This window comes from Solanum verrucosum, unplaced genomic scaffold, assembly GCF_900185275.1.
Source record: "Solanum verrucosum unplaced genomic scaffold, falcon-dt-bn FXZP01000284.1, whole genome shotgun sequence".
In the NCBI taxonomy this organism is placed as follows: domain Eukaryota; kingdom Viridiplantae; phylum Streptophyta; class Magnoliopsida; order Solanales; family Solanaceae; genus Solanum; species Solanum verrucosum.
The window spans coordinates 2,994,569-3,015,142 of NW_026019936.1; the positions used below are offsets into that span (position 1 = coordinate 2,994,569).

The following is a 20,574-nucleotide window of genomic DNA, read 5'->3' on the forward strand; positions in this document are numbered from 1 at the left end:
CTATATTGCGGATTTTTATAATTTGATAAAAAAAAATTCTGATGTTTCTCGTTAAACTTTGTTTTCATAGTTCTCCTCAAATCTTGTTAAAATATTCGATGGAAACCAAAAGTGCTCACTCTAAAAAAACTTCAATGACTAAAACTGCTCATGAATATATATTTAATGGACTACTTTAAATTTACACAAACATAATGGGCCATTTTTCTCATTTTCCTCTCATATACAATTTCATCAATTGATATACATGACAAAAATGTCCAAAATATATCCATCCATTTTTTTTGCTTTTCCCATTCTAGCAAAATTTATCAACACACAATTATTGCTTCATTATCTTCAAAACTAACACATAATTTTTATCATACCATAACACAAAAATGACACAAATTTCTTCACAATTAAGTCTACCACATGAAGCTATGTTCTTGATCTTGCCTTATCTCCCTTTATTTGAACTTTTATCAATGAGTCAAGTTTGCAAGTCATTTAGAGATGCTCTAAAACATGATATACTTCCATGGTTGAATATCATCGTTGAAAAACCGATAAATACTCGATTTTCTGATGAATTTTTGATGAAAATAATGTCTAAGGCAAAGGGTAGATTGAATGTTGTTGCTCTGAGAAATTGCTTTAAGATAACAGATGAAGGGCTTCTACAAGTTATTGCTAGTAATCCTTTTATCAACAAGGTATGTTATGGCATAGTTTTTTTTTTTAATGATGAAATGATATTATTATTAATGGATAAGATATGGTTGGTTGGTGGAGTCCTTTTTTTTTAAAAAAAAAATGTTTGATTTGAACCCATAATTTTAAAGATAACATGAATTTAATATTAAAAGTCGTACAAGATCAAATTTGTCAAGTTAAAATTTTGGATTCTATCTATATATAATTTTCGCTTGGTGTCGGATATTTTTGGGCCTCAAGTAATTTGAATTCAGTCGCTTCCCGTAGTATAGTCATAGGCATGGTTAATCGCTGAAGCGAGATATAAAATATGTTGAGTACTTCGTCTCACTTAACTGGTGCTTTAGTGTCGTCATTAAGGCCCTAATGCATATTTGTTAATAAGTGTAATCTTAAGGAGACAACTAAATAATTATATTTTATTTTATTGTAATTTTTTAAAATTTCTTTGTATATCTTTGTTATAATGCTTAAAATTATTAATCTTGAACTATATATCTACATATTTGTAATTTGCCCCCTTTTATTTATGTCTTTCTTTGTTAGACCCTATGTTTTATTTGTGTTTTGTGCTTGAAGCCCTATACGGATCTTGTATACTTTAAACCGAAAAAATTCCTCTGTAACCACTCATCCATAATAATAAATAAATCATTTTTCAAACGAACGAAGTCACAATAATCCTCCTAATTCATTACTTCAATCATTTTCAAGCACCTTGTATCTTTTTCACGATGTCCAAAAATTTGAAAATATTCGTATAATTTCTCTTTGCACTTCCCTTTCCAACGAATTTCGAAACTTAAAATCCTTCATTTATCAACCAATAAACTAACCTAGGTAAATTAATAAACTCCATTAGATTTATTCTTCTTGCCAAACATATGAACCATGAATTTAAACTTTGACTAATCTAAATTCACATCATATAAAGTTCATTAAAGGTTAAAGTCCTCCCAATAAAAAATAATACGTTGACTAATCTAAATTCGTATCGTATAAAGTTCATTTCGATCGAGACTTTGACTAATCTTAATTTTTTTTTTCCAGCTATATTTACAAGGGTGCACTAGCTTAACCATTGAGGGAGTCATTGGTGCAGTAAAATTACTCACCAAACCAAATCATAGGCTAAAAAACTTAGCTATTTCTGGCATCTACAATGTGAAAATAGAAGATTTTCAAACACTTTGTCATCTGATGGAAATAAATCAAATGCAAATGAAGCAAATAAAGAAGAATTACTATCACATGAGACGCGAATTATACACGTTTAAACAAGAATCTCAGCCTTCAATCGACGTAGATACATGTCCGAAATGTGGTGAAATAAGAGAAGTTTTTGATTGTCCAAGAGATTCTTGTAAGAAGAGAATGCAACAACAACAAAGGCAACTTCTTGAGTGCAGGTATGGTAAAAAATTGTATGAGCTAGTTACTTTTTGAATCGATTTTTGAAAAATAGTTTATGTTTGAAAAGTAATCACTTTTGATGCAAAAATATCATGATGATGATGATGTTATGAATTTCGAACTTAAACAAGTGAAAAGTCTGACATGTTGTCATTGTTTGGATTGAACTTTAATAAAAAGTGAAACTTCATGATAGTGTCTTGGATTTCGTCTAGGATACAATGATGATGGAATTTCACCTTTTCAAGTTCAAAATTCATGAGAGTATCATGGGTTCGATAAATTAGTTATTTTTCAATAATGAGTTTGGAAACTATGAAGGGGTTAAAACGGATTGAATTAATAAATGAATGGTTTGTTGACCCGGCCAAATGTTACTTTGGGCTGAGATGGACCGGGTCAACATGGATTGAACAATGAATCATAGTTCAATATGTTCAACTCTTATAATGTTTTAACTTTTTATTTGTTTTTTCATATAATTTATTTAATTATCTATTAAAACTTTATTTTTATTATGATTATACATTTAATTCTCATAGGTCAATTTGGATGACATATTTAGTCAACTCGACCAGTATTAAATGGACTATACTGAACAAGTCAAAATAAGCTGAGTTAATAAATGAACAATGTATTGCACAAGTCATATTTTCGTGAGCTAATTTTGCCATCCGTAAATGTAGGGGTTGCTTCCTTTGTGTCCCAAGATGTGAGGAGTGTGGTGTATGCACCAAAGATGAAGAATTAGGTGAAGCAGCTTGTGTAGACATATTGTGCTTAAATTGTTGGCTTCATCTTCCAAAATGTAATTTTTGTAACAAGGCATATTGCAACCAACATGCTTACCAACAACATGTTGGCTCTTCTTTAGGGTTCTTGTGTAGTGAGTGTAGTTTTCAATCAACACAAAGTTCACATTAGTGGTTTTGAAATGTGTATTGTATATTGCTTTTTGATAAACGGATTTTGAATTTTAAGTTTATGGATTCAGGATATTAGAATATGATAGTAATTAGTGATCGAGTTCGAGATAAGACTATTCATATTTCATATATATCAAGTGGATATCTTAATAGAAATACATAGTTTGGGTTAAAGTTATTGATTTGTGCTGAATTCGTAACTTGTGGTGTTGATTTTCCCTTGGTTAATTTTTCTTCGTCTCAATTTATCTAATGATATAGTTATTCTCATGATCTCCCTTTTTGCAAGTTTCATTCCTCAAATATTTATTGTTCTATTTACTTATTTAAACTATTTCTCCCTTTGAATTAAAACACACCTCTATGCTGAATTGGTCTACACACCCTTGTTGTTGATTGAGAATAAATACTTGACCAACTCAATATCAAGGTGTTATAATACAAAGTAAGTGATAGATCAACTATTTATTATTCTATTTACTTACCCTAAACTACCACTTCATTTGATATAAAATACACCTTGTTGTTGAGTTGGCCTAAATGTGTCTGTTGTCAATTAATATTTGGCCAACTCACCATCAAAATGCGCTTTAATACAAAGAAAGTGACTGGTTTAGTAGGTAAAAAGAACAGTAAATAGTTGAGATGAAACTGACGAAGAGTGATAATTCAAATGTATTTTTAACCATTAACTTTCTTTAAATATCTTTTTTTTTTAAAAATTACTTTCTTTAAATATCAATCTTCTTTTTGTATGATATGTTATATTTAACCATAAAATTTTTATTAGGCACTTAAATAAATTATTTAAAATGAGTAAATTTAATAAGAATTGAGTGGGTAGATTATTGACCGTTTAGTAGCCTATTTCAGTCCAAGTAATTAATACGTGAGTCATTATTTACCAACTCCATCTATTTTGGAGAAAATGATCAAAATGGTCTTTGATGTATAGGGGTTGAAGTATTTTAGTCCTTATGTATATTATCTCATCCAAATAGTTCTTGATGTATATGAAAAGATGGTCATTTTAGTCCCTCGCCTTAAAACTAACCAAAAAATAAAAAAATCTGTTAAATTTAACAGTGGGTCCCACACTTGGTGGAACCCTTATTCCTCCCTCTTTCTTCCGTAATCTCTTCTCCTCCATCGATTTTCTTCAACCATTTTTTTTACAATTTTCAATTGATCTATTTTTGTTTCCACTGATAAAATCCTCTCGTTTCTTAAGATTTTTATTTTCTAGCTCTGTCCATTCAGTTTTAATCCTTTTATTTGAAAAATGGAATGAATATAGATGCTGGAAAAAGATTCTCGTAATTTTGGAAAGGATAAAACAAAAAGAAAATTAGTTACAACTTGAAAGGAGTTGATTTATGGTGATCTCGAGGAGAAATGGAGTTGTTTAACTAATTTACTTGGTTCACATTTGTTTTAGCGATCTTGATTTTCTTCTTCCTCTTCTTATATAAGAAATTAGGAGCTACTCAAATTTTTGTTCTGACGAAAGATAAGAAATGAATGTAGTGTGTATTATTTTTCTTTCAAGGATATGGAGTATGACCTTGTGAAAGAAAACAAATTGAGGAAGAAGGGGTTTTACTAATTTTTAATTATTTATTTTTTAAAAAGTTTGGCATGTTGTGGGACCCACTGTTAAATTTAACAGTTTTTCGGTTAGTTTTAGGGCTAAGAACTAAAATGATCATATTTTCATATACATTAAGGACTATTTGGATGAGATGATATATATAAAGAACCAAAATACTTCAACTCCTATACATTGAGGACCATTTTGATCATTTTCTCATCTATTTTGATTCATTTAGCTCAATCCGCTCATTTGACACTTTTAATTACTTCCATCCAACACAATAACAAACACATATTTTTTTTGTTGACGAAGTCAACGTTTAAACATGGCAACAAGCTCATGACTTGAATATTTTGTTCTCCCTCCGTCTATTTTTATTTGTTTAGTATTGACTTGTCACATGTCTTACGGAAAAACAAAAAGAATGACAAATTTATTATATAAACCTTTGAATATAATAAATTCAATATTTTAAAAAATGTATTGAGAGATGATTATAGTTAATAATGAAGGATAAATTTAAACTAAGAGATACATTATCTTTTTTCTTTAAAAACCGAACAAATAAAAATGGATATATAAAAGTGAACGGATGGAATAGTAAGTTTGTAGAGCTGCAAAACTAATAGCAAACTTCATAGCATTTGAATATGTATATAAATATTTTTGAGATAATATTTTGTATTTATATTCATCGAACACCAAAAAATATATAAGAAAATTATTCATTTTTGGGTGAAGGCACCTTTATTTTTCACTAAAATTTGAAATAGTGACACCCAAATAAAAATATTCTTGGGTCAATTATTGACAGACAAGAAAATCTCAACTTGCAAGCAATTACCAAACAATTGGGCCCCATAAAAATGAAATGAAAATTTTAAAAAACGTGTTAAATTTTGTATACCTATAGAGGGAAAAGAATAAAAAAAAGAATTTTGAAACTAACCACTACCATATAATAATTAAAAAGAACATATAAAAATGTATGATGTAAAGGACATCCACTCAGAGTTGGTCGATCCTATCTTGAGCATTTATGGGTCATTTAGTTATCGGAATGAGATAGATAAAAATATTCTAATACGTAAAGTAAGTTGAGTATAATTTAGTTGATTGAACTTTCATCTCTCATTTTCCCTAGCTATCGACTCTCTACATGGAATAGATAATCTCATTATTTTAATACAAAATATGTAATAAAATTAATTAATTAATATCTATGATCAATTCCGAAATAAATAATCTCAAATTTTTATTGTGATTTTTTTATATATATAATGATATAGACCCTTTTGCACGTGAAAGCTATGTATTGACAACTTGTTAGATAGTGGCATTAAATCAAACTCCTTATCTCCACCCAAAATAAATATCCATTTTTTAAAATTTTAAACATGTTTGTTCCAAAAAGAAAAAAGATTTTTTGACCCTCAAATAAAATATTCAATATAGTTTATTGTCTTTTTCAATTTATTTCTTGGAAGGAATCTTATTTATTTAACACAATTTTACCATTACTCCTAAACTCCCCTCGTCTTTGGTTATAGTTCCTTAAATCCTAAACTCCCCTCGTCTTTGGTTATAGTTCCTTAAACCCCAAAGATTTGGAGAGGGTAGTGTACACAAACCTCACATGTACCTCAAAGCAGATAGGTTGTTTCCATTAGACCCTCAACTCAAGGAAAAATAGTACAAAGCAATTCAAAAAAAAGAAGGCAAAAACAACCGATAGTAACAGAACAATACGATAATCAAGATATAAGGAAGCATGTAATGACTAAATAACATTAATATATATATATATATATATATATATATATATATATATACTTGTGAAACACAATGTAACAAAATAAATAGTTACAAATTGAAGAAGTTATTTGGATGGGGATAAATTCCATCAGGTTACAGAAAAAAAAAGACCAAACCAATTGGATACTAGGATGTCTAGCTAGAGCTAAACCAAAGCTGACATTACAAATTACAACAAACAAAACTTGATAGCTACACAGATTTTTAACTTGCTGAATAAAATAGATTATGCTTCACTGATTTACAGCGTTAAGCAGTCTTCAGAGATCATAGCTAGGTCTCCTTACCGGCTAACAGAGGACTGGAAGTCGCAGAGAAACCAACTCCATTAGACTCGGGGGTGAAGCACTCAGGCGATTTCTTGCTGAGGCCATATGGTGCTAAGTTCATCACCCTACAAAATATGAATCCGCACTTACATCTCAATACTTTCTTGCATTGTGCTAGCAAGTATCCAATAAAGCATAACGAAAAAAACAAGCGATAAAACAAGAATGGTTAATAGTTTACCTTTCCTTACGCTTCTCCAGAAAACGAGCCAGAGATGCTTTCCTAGCTTGTGGAACCGCTGCAGAAAATGTAAATGATTAGAAGCAATGAAGGTTGGACTAAATGAGTTGCATTGAAAGTAGTTACTTCCACTTCGGAGCAACATAATTAGTTATTGCAAGCTTTTATGTCACAAATATGTTCTGAGTTTCCACTCCGACATGCCATACCTGCTGTCATTATGGTAGTCGCCCCAACAGGTCCTAGTGATGTCACAATCTTTGAAGTGTCCAATTTGACAAGGGGAGTCACTGAAATGTTTGCAGTTTTAGACATCTTCATGTCATCTTTGTTTCCAGAACTGCCATCAGATTGACCAATGGGATGGGAAGAAACAGACATAGGGCTAGAGAGACCCGAGGCAGGCAGCATGTTTGGGGTTTGGTTCACACAAACACCATCCGCAGCAGCAGGTTTTGATGCAGATGCCTGAAGTTGAAACCTTGGTTGCACCACATTAGGTGGAGCACAGCCATGTCCAGCCAAAAACATAATAGCCTGTGCCTGAGTAACACATGCCACGCAAAGATAAACAAACCTTAGAGAAACTTCTTAGCTAATTGCATTTTTTTTCTCTCTTTCTGGATTAACGATAGCCTCTCTTTATATCAGTTTGTGTGCATGCGAGAGTGAGAAAGAGTGGGTACCTTCTCAGGGGAGATATCCTCGAAGACATTGACCGTCCCACCATAGAAGATGGTCAGTTGAGCAGGTGCTGCAGAACTTTTGGAATTAAACCTGCAAAAGATGTACGACATTTTAGACAAAGTTTTAGTTTCCGTTTCAATCCACTGAGGCTTTCTTAGCCAAGTTGTCGTATATATTTTATGTTTTACAATTAATCGTGTGTCAACCAACTGCATAACAGTCATCATTGGTATTAACTGCATATTGATGTGCTCATTATAAGTACCAAATACGACTTCTGTAACACAAAACATACACTATTGTGTGCAAAAAAATGGTGAACTTACCAAGGTTCGGTTGTCCCAGCCACAGAGCCACACGATGGAAGCATTGAATGAGGAGCTGTAACAGGAATTCCACCAAGAACTTGCTTCATCTGGCCAGAACCACCAAAATGAGTCTTGTAGGAGGGATTGTTCATGTTAAATGGAAGCATCTTAACATCATACGGAAGATGCATTGCATGCACATTCTGTTGCAGATTAGAATGTGTCAAGCTAAAAAATGTTTCCTTGTCACCCATAACGATCTATTTTTTCTTCCCAAATGGATTCAAAAGAGGTGCCATTCATTTCGAAAGGAATCCATAGACAATAAAAACAGGAGATTGTTGACAATTTATTGCGATTGGTTACTAATTCGGAGTATAATTTCGCAAATGAATGACACAAGAAGTCGAGATAATTGACAGTCTAAAACTTCGGCAAAGCATTAATAACAAATAGCTTCACTAAAGAACATGTCAAATTTGAGTGCTCTCATTTGTACGTCGCACAGATCCTATATAAATATATATAAATCGTTTGATTAAAAGGACAAGACAAACCTGGAGTTCACCAGACTGACGTTTGAGACCAGCATCGACTCCATCTGTGGCAGATAGAGCTTTGAAGGTGTTTTCATCTTGAGCAGAGTTCAAGGACATGAAATGAGGTACACCAACCTTACTCGACATTGGCCAGCGAAACCCTGATACAAACGAGAATCATTTTAACTTAATACATACAAACAATAACAAAAAACATGGACCGAGCTAGAAAGTTTTGTGTGGATTCGGCTGAACCCAGTAATTTTACTCAAAATCATGTAATTCTATTAGGAAATCAACTACACATGTACAGAAATTAGATTCAGAACCCTGTTACTAACACCAGATATTGTTATCCTAGAATTTAGAATCCATAAAGTTCAAATCTTGGCTCCACCTATGAACAAAGACTACAATCGATCCAAATTGCTATTATCTCATAACACAATACCACAAAAGGAAATCTTTCGTTATGTCCAATTCAACAAAGGAAACACTAACTACCAAAAAGATCTTTATTCATAAGCTTTATACTTCAAACTACTCAAAAATTTAACAAAGTACTATAAATCAAAGTCAATCAATCAACATATGCACTGTAATCCTATTCGTGGGGTCTAAGGAGCATAGTAGAGTGTACACATACCTTACCCCTAACGAAACTGTTTTTAAAAGACCAAACAAATTACTAAAACCAAAATCAATCAATCAACATATCCGGACTGATGTCTAGGGAGGGTAGAGTATACGTACACCTTACCTTACCCCTACTTTCGAGGTGGAAAGACTGTTTTCGACAGACCTCACCTAAACAAGTTATTAAACCAGAAAGTAAAAAAAAAATCTTTTTAGCAATTAGAAATCTAGCCAAAAAGTTGCATCTTAAACAGGAAAACCAATTCACCAATCAACACACAACACCAAAATACTCAATTTAGCCTACAAATTAAAGAACACATGCATTTAAAGAACTCAACAAATTAAATTATATACTTTTTTAGGCTGAAAATTCAAAAGCAACCCTTTTTCCCAAACTCATAAATGAACCTAAAAAACAACTAAAGATTAGATTTTTATGCTCACAAGTCACAACAAAACCAAAAAATTGACAATTTTGGTTTCAAAGAAAACAAACCAGAGTCTTTGGAGCTTTCAACATGTTCTTCCTTGACTACAACTAAAGAATCTTTAATATTCAATCCCATAAAGTCCCTCTCCATCTCTATGAATTTTCAAGAAACACCCAAAATTCAAGATTTCAAGAGAATTTAAAGAACCCCAAGAAGCAGATCAAACTCAAACAAAACTAGAAAAAATAAAACAAGAAACCCCAGAAACCCAAAAGCAAAGAAAAGTGAGAAAGGAATGAAAGAGAAATAATTATAGTACTAAATGCTTCTAACAACAGCAAATAGAGGCAAATAGAGAAGTTGATAGCTTTTATATTTTATTATTAGTGGCTTAATCAACGTTTTTTTCCTTTTCGTTTAGGGAGGTGGGGTGGGGGTGGGGTATGCACTTCAACAACTTGTCGAAGTGCAGTAACGGAGTCAGAATTTTAATTAAGAAATGGTAAAATAATAAGAAATAAAATCACATAAAAATCAAGAAGTGTTAATATATGTTGAATATATTTTTATCTAGCTAAATAATGTAATTTTCCGACTAAGGGACACCCCTTCAAGCAGTGGCAGAGCCACCTTAGAGTTATGGGGTTCATCTGAACCCCTTCAGTGAAAAATTATATTATTATTTATATATGGTTAAAATAATTTTTTAGGTATATATAGTAGATGTCGAACCCCATTCGACTACTTCGTATGTCTATTTTTTTAGATTTTGAACCCCTTATTAAAAATTTTGATTCACCACTACCTTCAAGTGTATGTGGCTCCGACATTCCTAGTGGGGTCGGTGGAGATAAAAAAGTTATTTTTGATAATGGCTTAGCAAAATGTACATGTATCCAGGAGAATAAAGTATATACAAATCTTCCTTTGTAGTGTAAGAAGGTTGTATACTATAAATCCTCGATAGGGATTCATATACACCGAGTAAAAATATAATATTCCTATCATTTCAATTAGTGTGATTGATTTTAACTTGACATGCAATTTAAGAAAGTAAAGAAGGTTTTTGAATCTTACGGTCTTAGACAAAAATAAAGTTAAAGTTAGATATAATGTACCAAAATGTCTTTTAATCTTATGATTTTAAATATATATCAAACAAAAAGTAAAACTAAAGTCATGACAAAAAATAAAATTCATTCTTTTTAAAACCACCTAAAAAGGAATGTACGATATATAAATTAAAATGAAGAGAATATTTTCTTTTATGTTACATATTTTAATGTACCAAAAAATAAAATGTAGTTAATCAACTGCTATCAAAATTATTTTTTATTAATAACCAAGAGATTAAAAGGCGTATTCCTTACTTAAAATATTGCATCTTTGTGATCTAAGATTATAAATTTAAATCATAAAAGTAAATAATTTACATTATATTTTTTAAGACGCGATTCTTTTTCGAATCATGTTAACATGATAGCTTTGTATTTACGACTGTTTTTTTTTAAGAAGCACAAATAAATGATGGTAGTACACCTAAACTAATTACAATCACGTGTTCTTTAGCCTTTCAATGTGTACTGTTAAAAATTAATAATAAGTGCAAGAATCCATTTTGGTATCGAAAATAATTCATATTTTTACCATTTTTAGGAAGAAAAAACAAAAAAAAAGTACATAATAATATAGTTTGTCACATTTTTTAAAAGCATCATCTTACATATATTTTAGATGTGTGATTTATATTTTCTCAAGGATAAATTATCATGTTTTTTAGAGTTATTAACATTGTAATCATGTAAAAAATATGATTAGTTTCTCATTTAGAACCATATCAATTTCAATTTCATTAAAGTATTATTTCATGTAAGGAATCATTCTAATAACAAAACGATCCTTATACGATGCTAAAAAAATATATCAAAATATTATCGAAATGTATCAATATTAAAGAGAAATTCAGATGATTAAAGGACTAAATTAAACTATATATACACAATAGAGTAATAAAAAAATTTGGTACGATATATTCCTTTCTTCTTAAATTAATTGTGGTGACTCATCTTTTAAAAGTTTAAGACAATATCAATTATTTTTCTCTTAATAGAAATTGTTCTCGAAGATTACAAATACCACGTGATGACACATAAATAAAATAAGGAAAAATTTTCAAAACAACAATATTTTAGCTTTTAGTGGAACTCCTTAGCATCAATGTCATTATTTATTAAAACGGTCATTATTTTAGTTTGTTAAGGGATTAGTTATGTATTTATTTTATTTTGATTAATTTGAAAGAATACAAATAATTAATAATTAATAACAGAACAGAGAAAATCATGGAACAAAAAAATTCAAAAAAGGTAAAAAAGATTTTAAATACAGATCAGTTACGTTTTGAAAAGAGCATAAATAGCCATCTTTCCGTCGAGCGCTTTTTTGCTTTCTTCTTAAGAACATAAAAAAAAAACTAAAATAATTTAGTTTGTCTTCCGAATCATTCATCTGATAACTTTCAAAGCTTCTTCAAGTTGAATACGACATATTTTTGAAACATAATTTTTTAAAATTGACAACTATAAATTTGTCGCATCTAGTGAACAATCGAAAAACAATTAAGTATTTTTTATTTTTTTTTATTTGCTTGGATGAGATATTCGTATATGTGGAGTACAAGAGTGTTTTTTTTTCTTGATTGAATCAATGAAATCTTTGTATGCATTGGGATTTATAGCTTTTTTCGGATGTTTTGTATCCAAATTATGATGTATAACGAATGAAATTGTTTTTTTTTTAGTTAATAGCTGTTTTTTCTGTTTGAATGCATACAATAATTTGTATCCCATTAAGTTAATGTAACTAATGGATCATGAACTATATGTTGAATACAACAATATATGAATACAAAAGTGAGATGAAAATACAAAGTGAGATTGAATATAAAGTTGTGAATACAAAAGAAATACTCTCTTCATTTGAAATACAAAGTGACTTTTAAAGGTAAAATCAACTAACGGATCATGAACTATATGTTGAATACAACAATATATGAATACAAAAGTGAGATGAAAATACAAAGTGAGATTGAATATAAAGTTGTGAATACAAAAGAAATACTCTCTTCATTTGAAATACAAAGTGACTTTTAAAGGTAAAATCAACTAACGGATCATGAACTATATGTTGAATACAACAATATATGAATACAAAAGTGAGATGAAAATACAAAGTTATAAATACAAAGTGAGATTGAATGTAAAGTTGTGAATACAAAAGAAATTAAATACTCTCTTCATTTGAAATACAAAGTGACTTTGAAAGGTAAAGTTGGCACATAAAATACAAAACTTAGCTTGTTGGTATACAATTAGGTTGAATACAAAACAAAAGAGAAATACAAACGTGTTCACATATAAATTGAGGTTAAATACATAATGAATACCCAATAAAATACAAAATTGTTAGCATACAGTTAAGATGAATTACAAATTAAGAAGGAAATACAAACATGTTGTATACTATTTGAGATTCAAATACAATGTAAAACAAAAAATGTAAAACTTGTTGATATATAGATAGAATGAATACAAAATAAACTATTGATTCAGACATTATAGACAGATAAATGCTTTCCCCAAAACTAAAACCCTAAAAGCAAATATAAATGTATTAAAAATCAAACAAAATAAACATATGAATGAATTTGTAGATTCTAATAAATCTGAAATATTAAACGAAATCAGAAAAAAATTATTTAATCGACTAAAAATCTAAAATACATAAATTTACATGAATATGTAAACAAACTTGCATAACAATCGAAAAAAGTAACGGAAAATCCTTAATATGTACAATGCGAAATATAAATCATAAACGGTGATATTGAAGACAAATCAAAAGAAATCTAAATAACTAATTGAAATACATAAATATTAGATGAATATGTAAACAAACTTGCATAAAAATCGAAAAAATTGACGGAAAATTCGTAATATGTACAATGCGAAATATAAACCATAAACGGTGATATTGAAAACAAATCAAAAGAAATCAAAATAACTAATCGAAATGGATAATGAAAATTATCTTGCCAACCGAGAAATCTGCTTGAATTAATAAAGAAATTTCGTTTAACAATAAAGAAAATTTCTTGATGAACAATAATTTAGCACCTTGAAGAAAGATAAACTTGAAACGTGAAAGGTGGGGAAGAAATGTGAAAGTTGGGGAAGAAACGTGAATGGTGATGAAAAAAGTTAATGGTATAGGTTTAATTATATTTTTTTCACTTTAAACGGTTATTGGTATATAATTTGGTCCAATATAGGACTCTTTCCATAAATAAAATTAATTTAAATACTAAAATTTGAATACATATTATTTTATAAAAATATTGTCATTCTGCCATTTTAAATAAATATTTTAAATTGTTGTTATTTTGACTAATTATATTAGATATTTATGACTTAATTGCTAATTTTCCCATAAAATAAATATTCAATAACGAGAGATTATATCATTATATCATAAGGTATAAATAAAAATAAAACAGTCAAAAACTCTCGTACCATTAACACCCCTACTTTCGTAACGATGAAGATGACCAAGGGTATTCTTGACATTTCATGATGGAATGGTTTTTCATGTGATGCTAATAAAATAGGGTATATAGGGGTTGGGGGTGGGATGGGGTGGTGGGTGGGGGTGGGGACAGCTTACCTATAGAACCGGTAAATAACCGGTCGTACCGGTAAGGTACCATGTGCGAACATTTAGATAAACACATGTTAACAAATATGTATCATTTTATTCCACCCACTGGTATGTGGTACCACAAAGCACGTGCTTTCGTCGAATTAGAGATAGACATGTGTCCACTTATAAGAATTGTGTTTCGTAGACACACGACGCTAATATGACAAAATTTTTGAACGTATTTAGGTGATCATTTTATACGTTAGAGTGTTCAATTAAATGAATACGAGTTAAGATCAGGTAATCAATCTATGAATTATTTTTCTCAAGCTAGTTGGGAAATTATCTTTACTTTGCACCTTATCCTTCGACCCAAGCCGCCACATAATGGTACTTCAGGAGGATTTTAATGAATCATATCTAAGATTAAAACGAGCTTATCGACAGACTATTGTCATTCCATTTCTGAATGAACTAATTAAAGCGTTTTGTTAATTGGATTAGTAAGTATAAGTAAAAAAACCTTGAACCAGGTTCAAACAACTCTTCATTTTGTGTCAAGAGATATCAATATTAATATATATAGATATGAAATTAAAATTTGACCTATCTATACAACGTAACTTTCTCGAGAAATGAAGTTGATATATTCTCGAGAAATTGTGTGTGGATAACAATTAGGAACATGTGGGCCCGTGTGATGTGTCATGGTCCCACAGACCAATTTGTTGACATGAAAGCACGTGCGAATTTAATAAGAGGATAAGTGGTATAGTCGTAAATATGTGGAAAATAAGTTCAATTTTGACCCCAAAAAAAGTTGAGAAATTTTTTATTTTAAAAAAAATATATATATATATATATAAAGGAAAAGGTTAATCATGCTGGAAGAAATATATATAAAAAGTTTAGTAGTAATTAGGTAATAAAAACTTTTTAAAAAATAATAATTTACGGATCATAATCGTTAATCATTTGGTATGTAGGATGATAAGGATTGAGATTATCTTATCTCATCTTTAACATGAGATAATAATTTCACCATTTCAATATAAATGGTGAGATAAACTAATATTGAGATTAACAGTTATTTTCTCTAACTAAACCAAAATAAATTATCTTGATAACAATCAAAAATTAATTAAATAAAAATGCAAAAACCTTAAAGAAGCAAAGTTCTGGTTAACCATATGTTTGAATCTATCGTTCATTTGCTAAATTATAATTAAATAATATATATATATATATATTGATTCTTTTGGCTTTTCTTTGTATATTATGTGCCATACAAAGTTGTCCAAGCCTATTATTCAGAAAAGATAATATTTGTTCAAGGGTATCTCCTTCTATGCTTTCTTTTTCATATTCTTCTCTAAAATATTTGATCCAAAAACCTGGTAATTTTTTATAGTATTTTTCAAGATATGGTTGCATTTCTTTGCTACTAACAAATATTTTGTAGTAATATTCTTCGAATTCACAAGTGTATTCTTGAATATAACTCATTTTTTAAATTTGCAATTTTTCTAGTTGCTCTTTTGCTAATGTCCTTACTTTTTCTCTATTTTGCAAAGTACTCATACTAGGGTCTGTAAGTATTAAAGTTGTCCTTTCCTGATTTCGTTCCCATTTTTCTAATGAATTTTCACCATAAGATTTTTGTAGATTTTTTTTAATCTGTTCAAGATTAAGACATTTATAAGAGATTTTTCTTAGATTTTCTAAATACTTTCTCTTATAATTTTCATTATCTTTTTCAAGACTATATGAATTTTGTTTTCTTGGGACTTTGATAAATGTCTGCAAGGGGTTTTAAGGCTTATCATATATAATGTCTGATGATAATCCTGAAATTGTTGGAGAAAATCATTACCCAATAATAAATCTGTTTTCAATTTATCATAGGCAAATATTTTATTTATAGAAACAATTTTTTATCCTAAAATTATTTCTACTTTTTCCTTTGATTGAGACATTATTACCTGTAATTTCCATCATTGATATATTATTTTTGTTGGTATCCCAATCTTTTATTAAAAAAGATTTTGTCAAACTAACTTCGGATCCATTGTCAATTTGACAACATGTTGTTATTTTAGTATCATAGAAGGTTATTTCTATGAAAACTGATACCTTATAAGATGTTTCTTTAGGCATTTTTTGGTATGAAACAAGTTTCATTTTTATGACTTATTTCTATTCCATTCTTTCCTATACTATAGTCTTCTAGACAATTAAGGAACATGTTTCCTAAGATTAAATTATGATCACTTTGGGAGTATGAGACTGTTATTCTTATTGTGTCTAGTTGTAATGGCAAATCTTCCATATTTATACAACTAAAGTTGTTTCCTTCAAAAGTTTTGTTTGTTGGTTGTTGTTCCTGTTTGGACCAAGATTTCTTGTATTTTTCATTATATTCCGTTAAAGATTCTTTAGTGATTTTAATAATGTTAGAAATTTCAAGAATCCTTTTAGAATATGTATATATATATTTACTTCATAAAATTCACTCAATTATAATAAATTATATTAATTTAATATAAACATCCGATACAAATAAATTTACCAGATTATTGCATAACCATGAATTCATAATGCAACACATATGCAACTAATGCATTTATTGATTTACCTAAGTTTTGTGTCTACTTTTTTTAATTAAAAAAATGATAATTTTTTTTTGTTTGAAATTGGGTGACACCATGTTATATCACCTGTTACTTTAACTTAACCTTATTAAATAAATGATTTGCATTATTAAAATAAAAAAATTTAAAATAAGAACGTGGCGTTTGGTGGTATGAAAGTTGAGCTTTACACGCAATTATGTGAAAAAATTGATTAGTTATGCCTAACTAATTAATTATTCCTTCACGTGTTTGGTCAAACAATACAATAACAATTCTAAAGATATAGGGCGGAGGTAGAAGCTCGAATACAAGTTATGTCGAGCTTATAACCATAATAATAATAATAATAATAATAATAACATATATAATATAGCCTCACGATGAAATCTGAAAATATCAATTTTTTTGTATAGTTGATTAATTTTTAAATGTAGTGCTTCTGGAGAATCTTAGTAACTCAGTTGATTGACTACATGAACTTTCATCTTCTACTTGATTGACTACATGAACTTTCATTTTCTACTTGATTTGTCGACCAATAATTCATTCTTATTTTCTCCTCCCACAATTTTATTTGAAAAAAAGGCGTAATTCTTCTTTCCCTATGCTGCCTATTGCTTATATATGGATTCTACATATTTTTATTTTTATTTTTCATTCAGAATTCGATATTCATATTGAAATTTTTTCATTCAATATTTGATATTCATATTGAAATCTAATTAATTCAATTTTTTTTACATATTAATTCTACTTTCATTTCAATATTAAATAGTCTACACCCTTAAAAAGAAATTAGGATCCTTCACATACACACACACACATATAATTTATTATTATAATAATATATTCAATTACCAAATAAATCTTGCATGCAATTTTATTGGCCCCCCTAAAGTATCCATCATCACATGGTGTTACATTGAAGCCCCCAAATCGATCTATAGAAAAAATTAAATATACCTACAATTAATATTGAAGCTTTTGTTATCCCATGTGACATGCAATGTTAATTTTTATGCAAAGTACAGATATCAATAGTAATTTTTACTGATGATAGTATCAACACTAGTATTTGAAAGTGTTTTTTTTTTGGAGTGAATCCTAATTAAAGTGAGCATATCAAAAATATTTGGAGGGGGTAAATAAAAAGCATAGATATATGGAGCGTACATCGTAAAATTTAAGATGTAAATTTCGAGCATTCAAGCGTAAGTTTTCAGACGTAAAAACATACATTTTGAATATAAACTTTGATTTCTAATATTATTTAAAGTATTTTTTACTATAAACCATGTTTTTATTATTGTATAATGATAGTTTTACTTTATGTTATCATGTGTTACCCTTTAACTGTATTTACTAACTTTTTACTCTAATTTGATTTTCGAATCCTTATATAAGGTCAAGTCTTCGACGAATAAGTAACATTTGTTCAAACAATATATTTATGATAAGAAATTCACAAAATATAAATAAGTATTACGTCTAGAATCCAGTTACTAACACTTGAAATTGTTATTTTTAAATCCAAATTTGTAAAGTCGAAATTCTAACTCTTCATATGCTAATCAACATAATAATATAGGTGTTGCGTGTCTATTTCTTTTATGAAAATGAATCTTTTGATCCCCCAACTTTACTATTCCTTCCATTTATGACTTGGAGTACAAAAAATGAATCATCTAAAGACAAATTTAAATTTTGTAGAACATATATAACATAAAAGTATTTCAATAATTCTCACCTAACATAGCACAAGAACAATCACATAGCTTGTTTTAATAGTGTGTATTCATTAAATTTATAGGTAGACATAAGTGAAACAATATAGAGGTATAATTTTCATTGAAAAGATTCTACTTTATTATATATATTAAGAAAATTGATATTTGTATATACATCTAATTTTTCGATGAAACAAATTATCCAATCCTCTTTTGTGCCTTAGCTCCTTATTTAAGTCACATATTTTTTTATTAGTATTTTGATCTTTAATCAAATTTCGAATAAACATACATCATTTAAAACAAAATTTGCATGTATGAATTTTTAAATTTCACTTTATTAATAAATTTGATATTGATCCATCTCGTAGTCCCTTTCCTCATTTTTTTCTTTTTAAAAAGGGTGTAACGCTTTTTCCCAATACTGTCCCATATCTAGAAAAGATCAAATCGAATAATGAAAATAGTATCAAGACTAGTATTTTTAAATATAAAAATAAAAAATATACACATAATTTATTTATTTATTTGATTTCAAATAAAATCTGGCGTACGCTATTAAATTTTTGTTTTGGTCCCCTCTAAAGTATCCATCATCACATCGTGTTACATAGAAGGCCTCAAATCAATTTAGACAAATATGCCTACAATTAATGTTGAAGCTTTTATTATCCCATGTGACATACATGTTCATTTTTATACAAAGTACAAAATATCAATAGTTTATTTTTGTCTCCTCCTATATATATTCAAGAAAGGTTAAATTTAATAATACTTATGATAGTATGACTAGTATTCTCAAAAGACGTTTTTGTGGTGAGTCTCAAAGCGATATTTTGAGATATAAATAAAAAGCGTAAATTCATATAATGTATATCTTAAAATTTGTGACTTTGAATGTAAAAGCGTACATTTAGGATATTTTGATTTTTATTATTTTATATATTTTAAAAAAAATGTATTTTCTATTATCATGTTTTACGCTTTGCCTGGTGCTAGGCAAAACACCTTACTCTCATATCTCCGATTTTTAAAATACTGATCAAGACTTATCTTTTTGAATTTTGTTTTATGAATGTTTAAGAATTATCGAAAATTATAATACTACACTCGTGTAATTCTATAAATAAAATTTGAAATTATACACATCTAAGGAAGACTAATAAATATGCATTTTTTTTTTGTAAATAAATAATATCCATTTAAAAGTATACTCTTAAGAATAAATTTCTTTTTAATTTTTTTAAATTATTTTTTTACGTTTGACGAATTTAATTATCCATATAGCTTATGAAAGATTATAAGAAATTGTTAACTTTTTTTCCAATGTAAAAAAAAAAATTAAAAGAAAAAAGAAGGTATCACAAAATTTGGCTTTGAATATGACATTTCATTTAAAGAATTGATTTTTATTCAAGTGTCGGTATATCTTTATCATTTGTCTATGGCTATAATGCAATTGGTATAAAAGAACACAAAATTCCCATGTGTTTTATAAATTTGTCTTTATAATTCGTAATACGTGTCTAAGTTACGTGAGAATTTATGTCATTTTCATCCTTCAATGCAATTTATATTTACCTTTACCCTCGTAGTCTCCGTCCTCATAACCCCACACCCTTAGCCCCTCGCCTCTCGCCCCCCACGACGCATAGTCTATTGCTATAATTCAATTGGCGCAAAATTCCTACGTGCATAAGTTATGTGAGAATTTATATATATGTATCCTCCGATACACCTTATTGTTACGTACTTACCTCCATCTCCGTAACCCTCATCCCCCATAACTCCACACTCCTACCCCTCCGCTCCCACCTCTTATAATATTTATGTAAATTATATATAAATGCATATAAAATAATTTATGGGTTTTGGACCTCAACTTTGGTTTTATTGAACTATATATATATAGCTATTTGAGCTGGATGCACAATTAAAAATATCCACCAAACTTTGAT

General features: G+C 28.9%; 2 protein-coding genes across 3 annotated transcripts; one reads left to right on the top strand and one right to left on the bottom strand.

The window, feature by feature from the left end:
- The first annotated feature begins 335 nt into the window (after window positions 1–335).
- Window positions 336–3,074, top strand: LOC125836881 (F-box protein SKIP28). The gene is made up of 3 exons (XM_049516040.1): window positions 336–695; window positions 1,747–2,105; window positions 2,796–3,074. The coding sequence occupies exons 1-3, from the start codon at window positions 381–383 to the stop codon at window positions 3,031–3,033; spliced, it is 912 nt and encodes a 303-aa protein (XP_049371997.1). The 5' UTR covers window positions 336–380; the 3' UTR covers window positions 3,034–3,074.
- Window positions 3,075–6,444: 3,370 nt separating this feature from the next.
- On the bottom strand, window positions 6,445–9,930 carry LOC125836569 (protein TIFY 6B-like). 2 transcript variants are annotated; one of them, XM_049515765.1, is made up of 7 exons: window positions 9,624–9,930; window positions 8,507–8,649; window positions 7,968–8,056; window positions 7,641–7,731; window positions 7,164–7,497; window positions 6,955–7,012; window positions 6,445–6,838 (listed from the first exon to the last, which is right to left on the bottom strand). In XM_049515765.1, exons 1-7 carry the CDS (start codon window positions 9,706–9,708, stop codon window positions 6,718–6,720), a joined length of 921 nt encoding a protein of 306 aa, XP_049371722.1. In that variant the 5' UTR covers window positions 9,709–9,930; the 3' UTR covers window positions 6,445–6,717. The 2 variants fall into 2 exon arrangements, with proteins under 2 accessions (XP_049371722.1, XP_049371714.1); XM_049515757.1 differs by having other exon boundaries at window positions 7,968–8,152; window positions 9,624–9,921.
- Window positions 9,931–20,574: the final 10,644 nt, after the last annotated feature.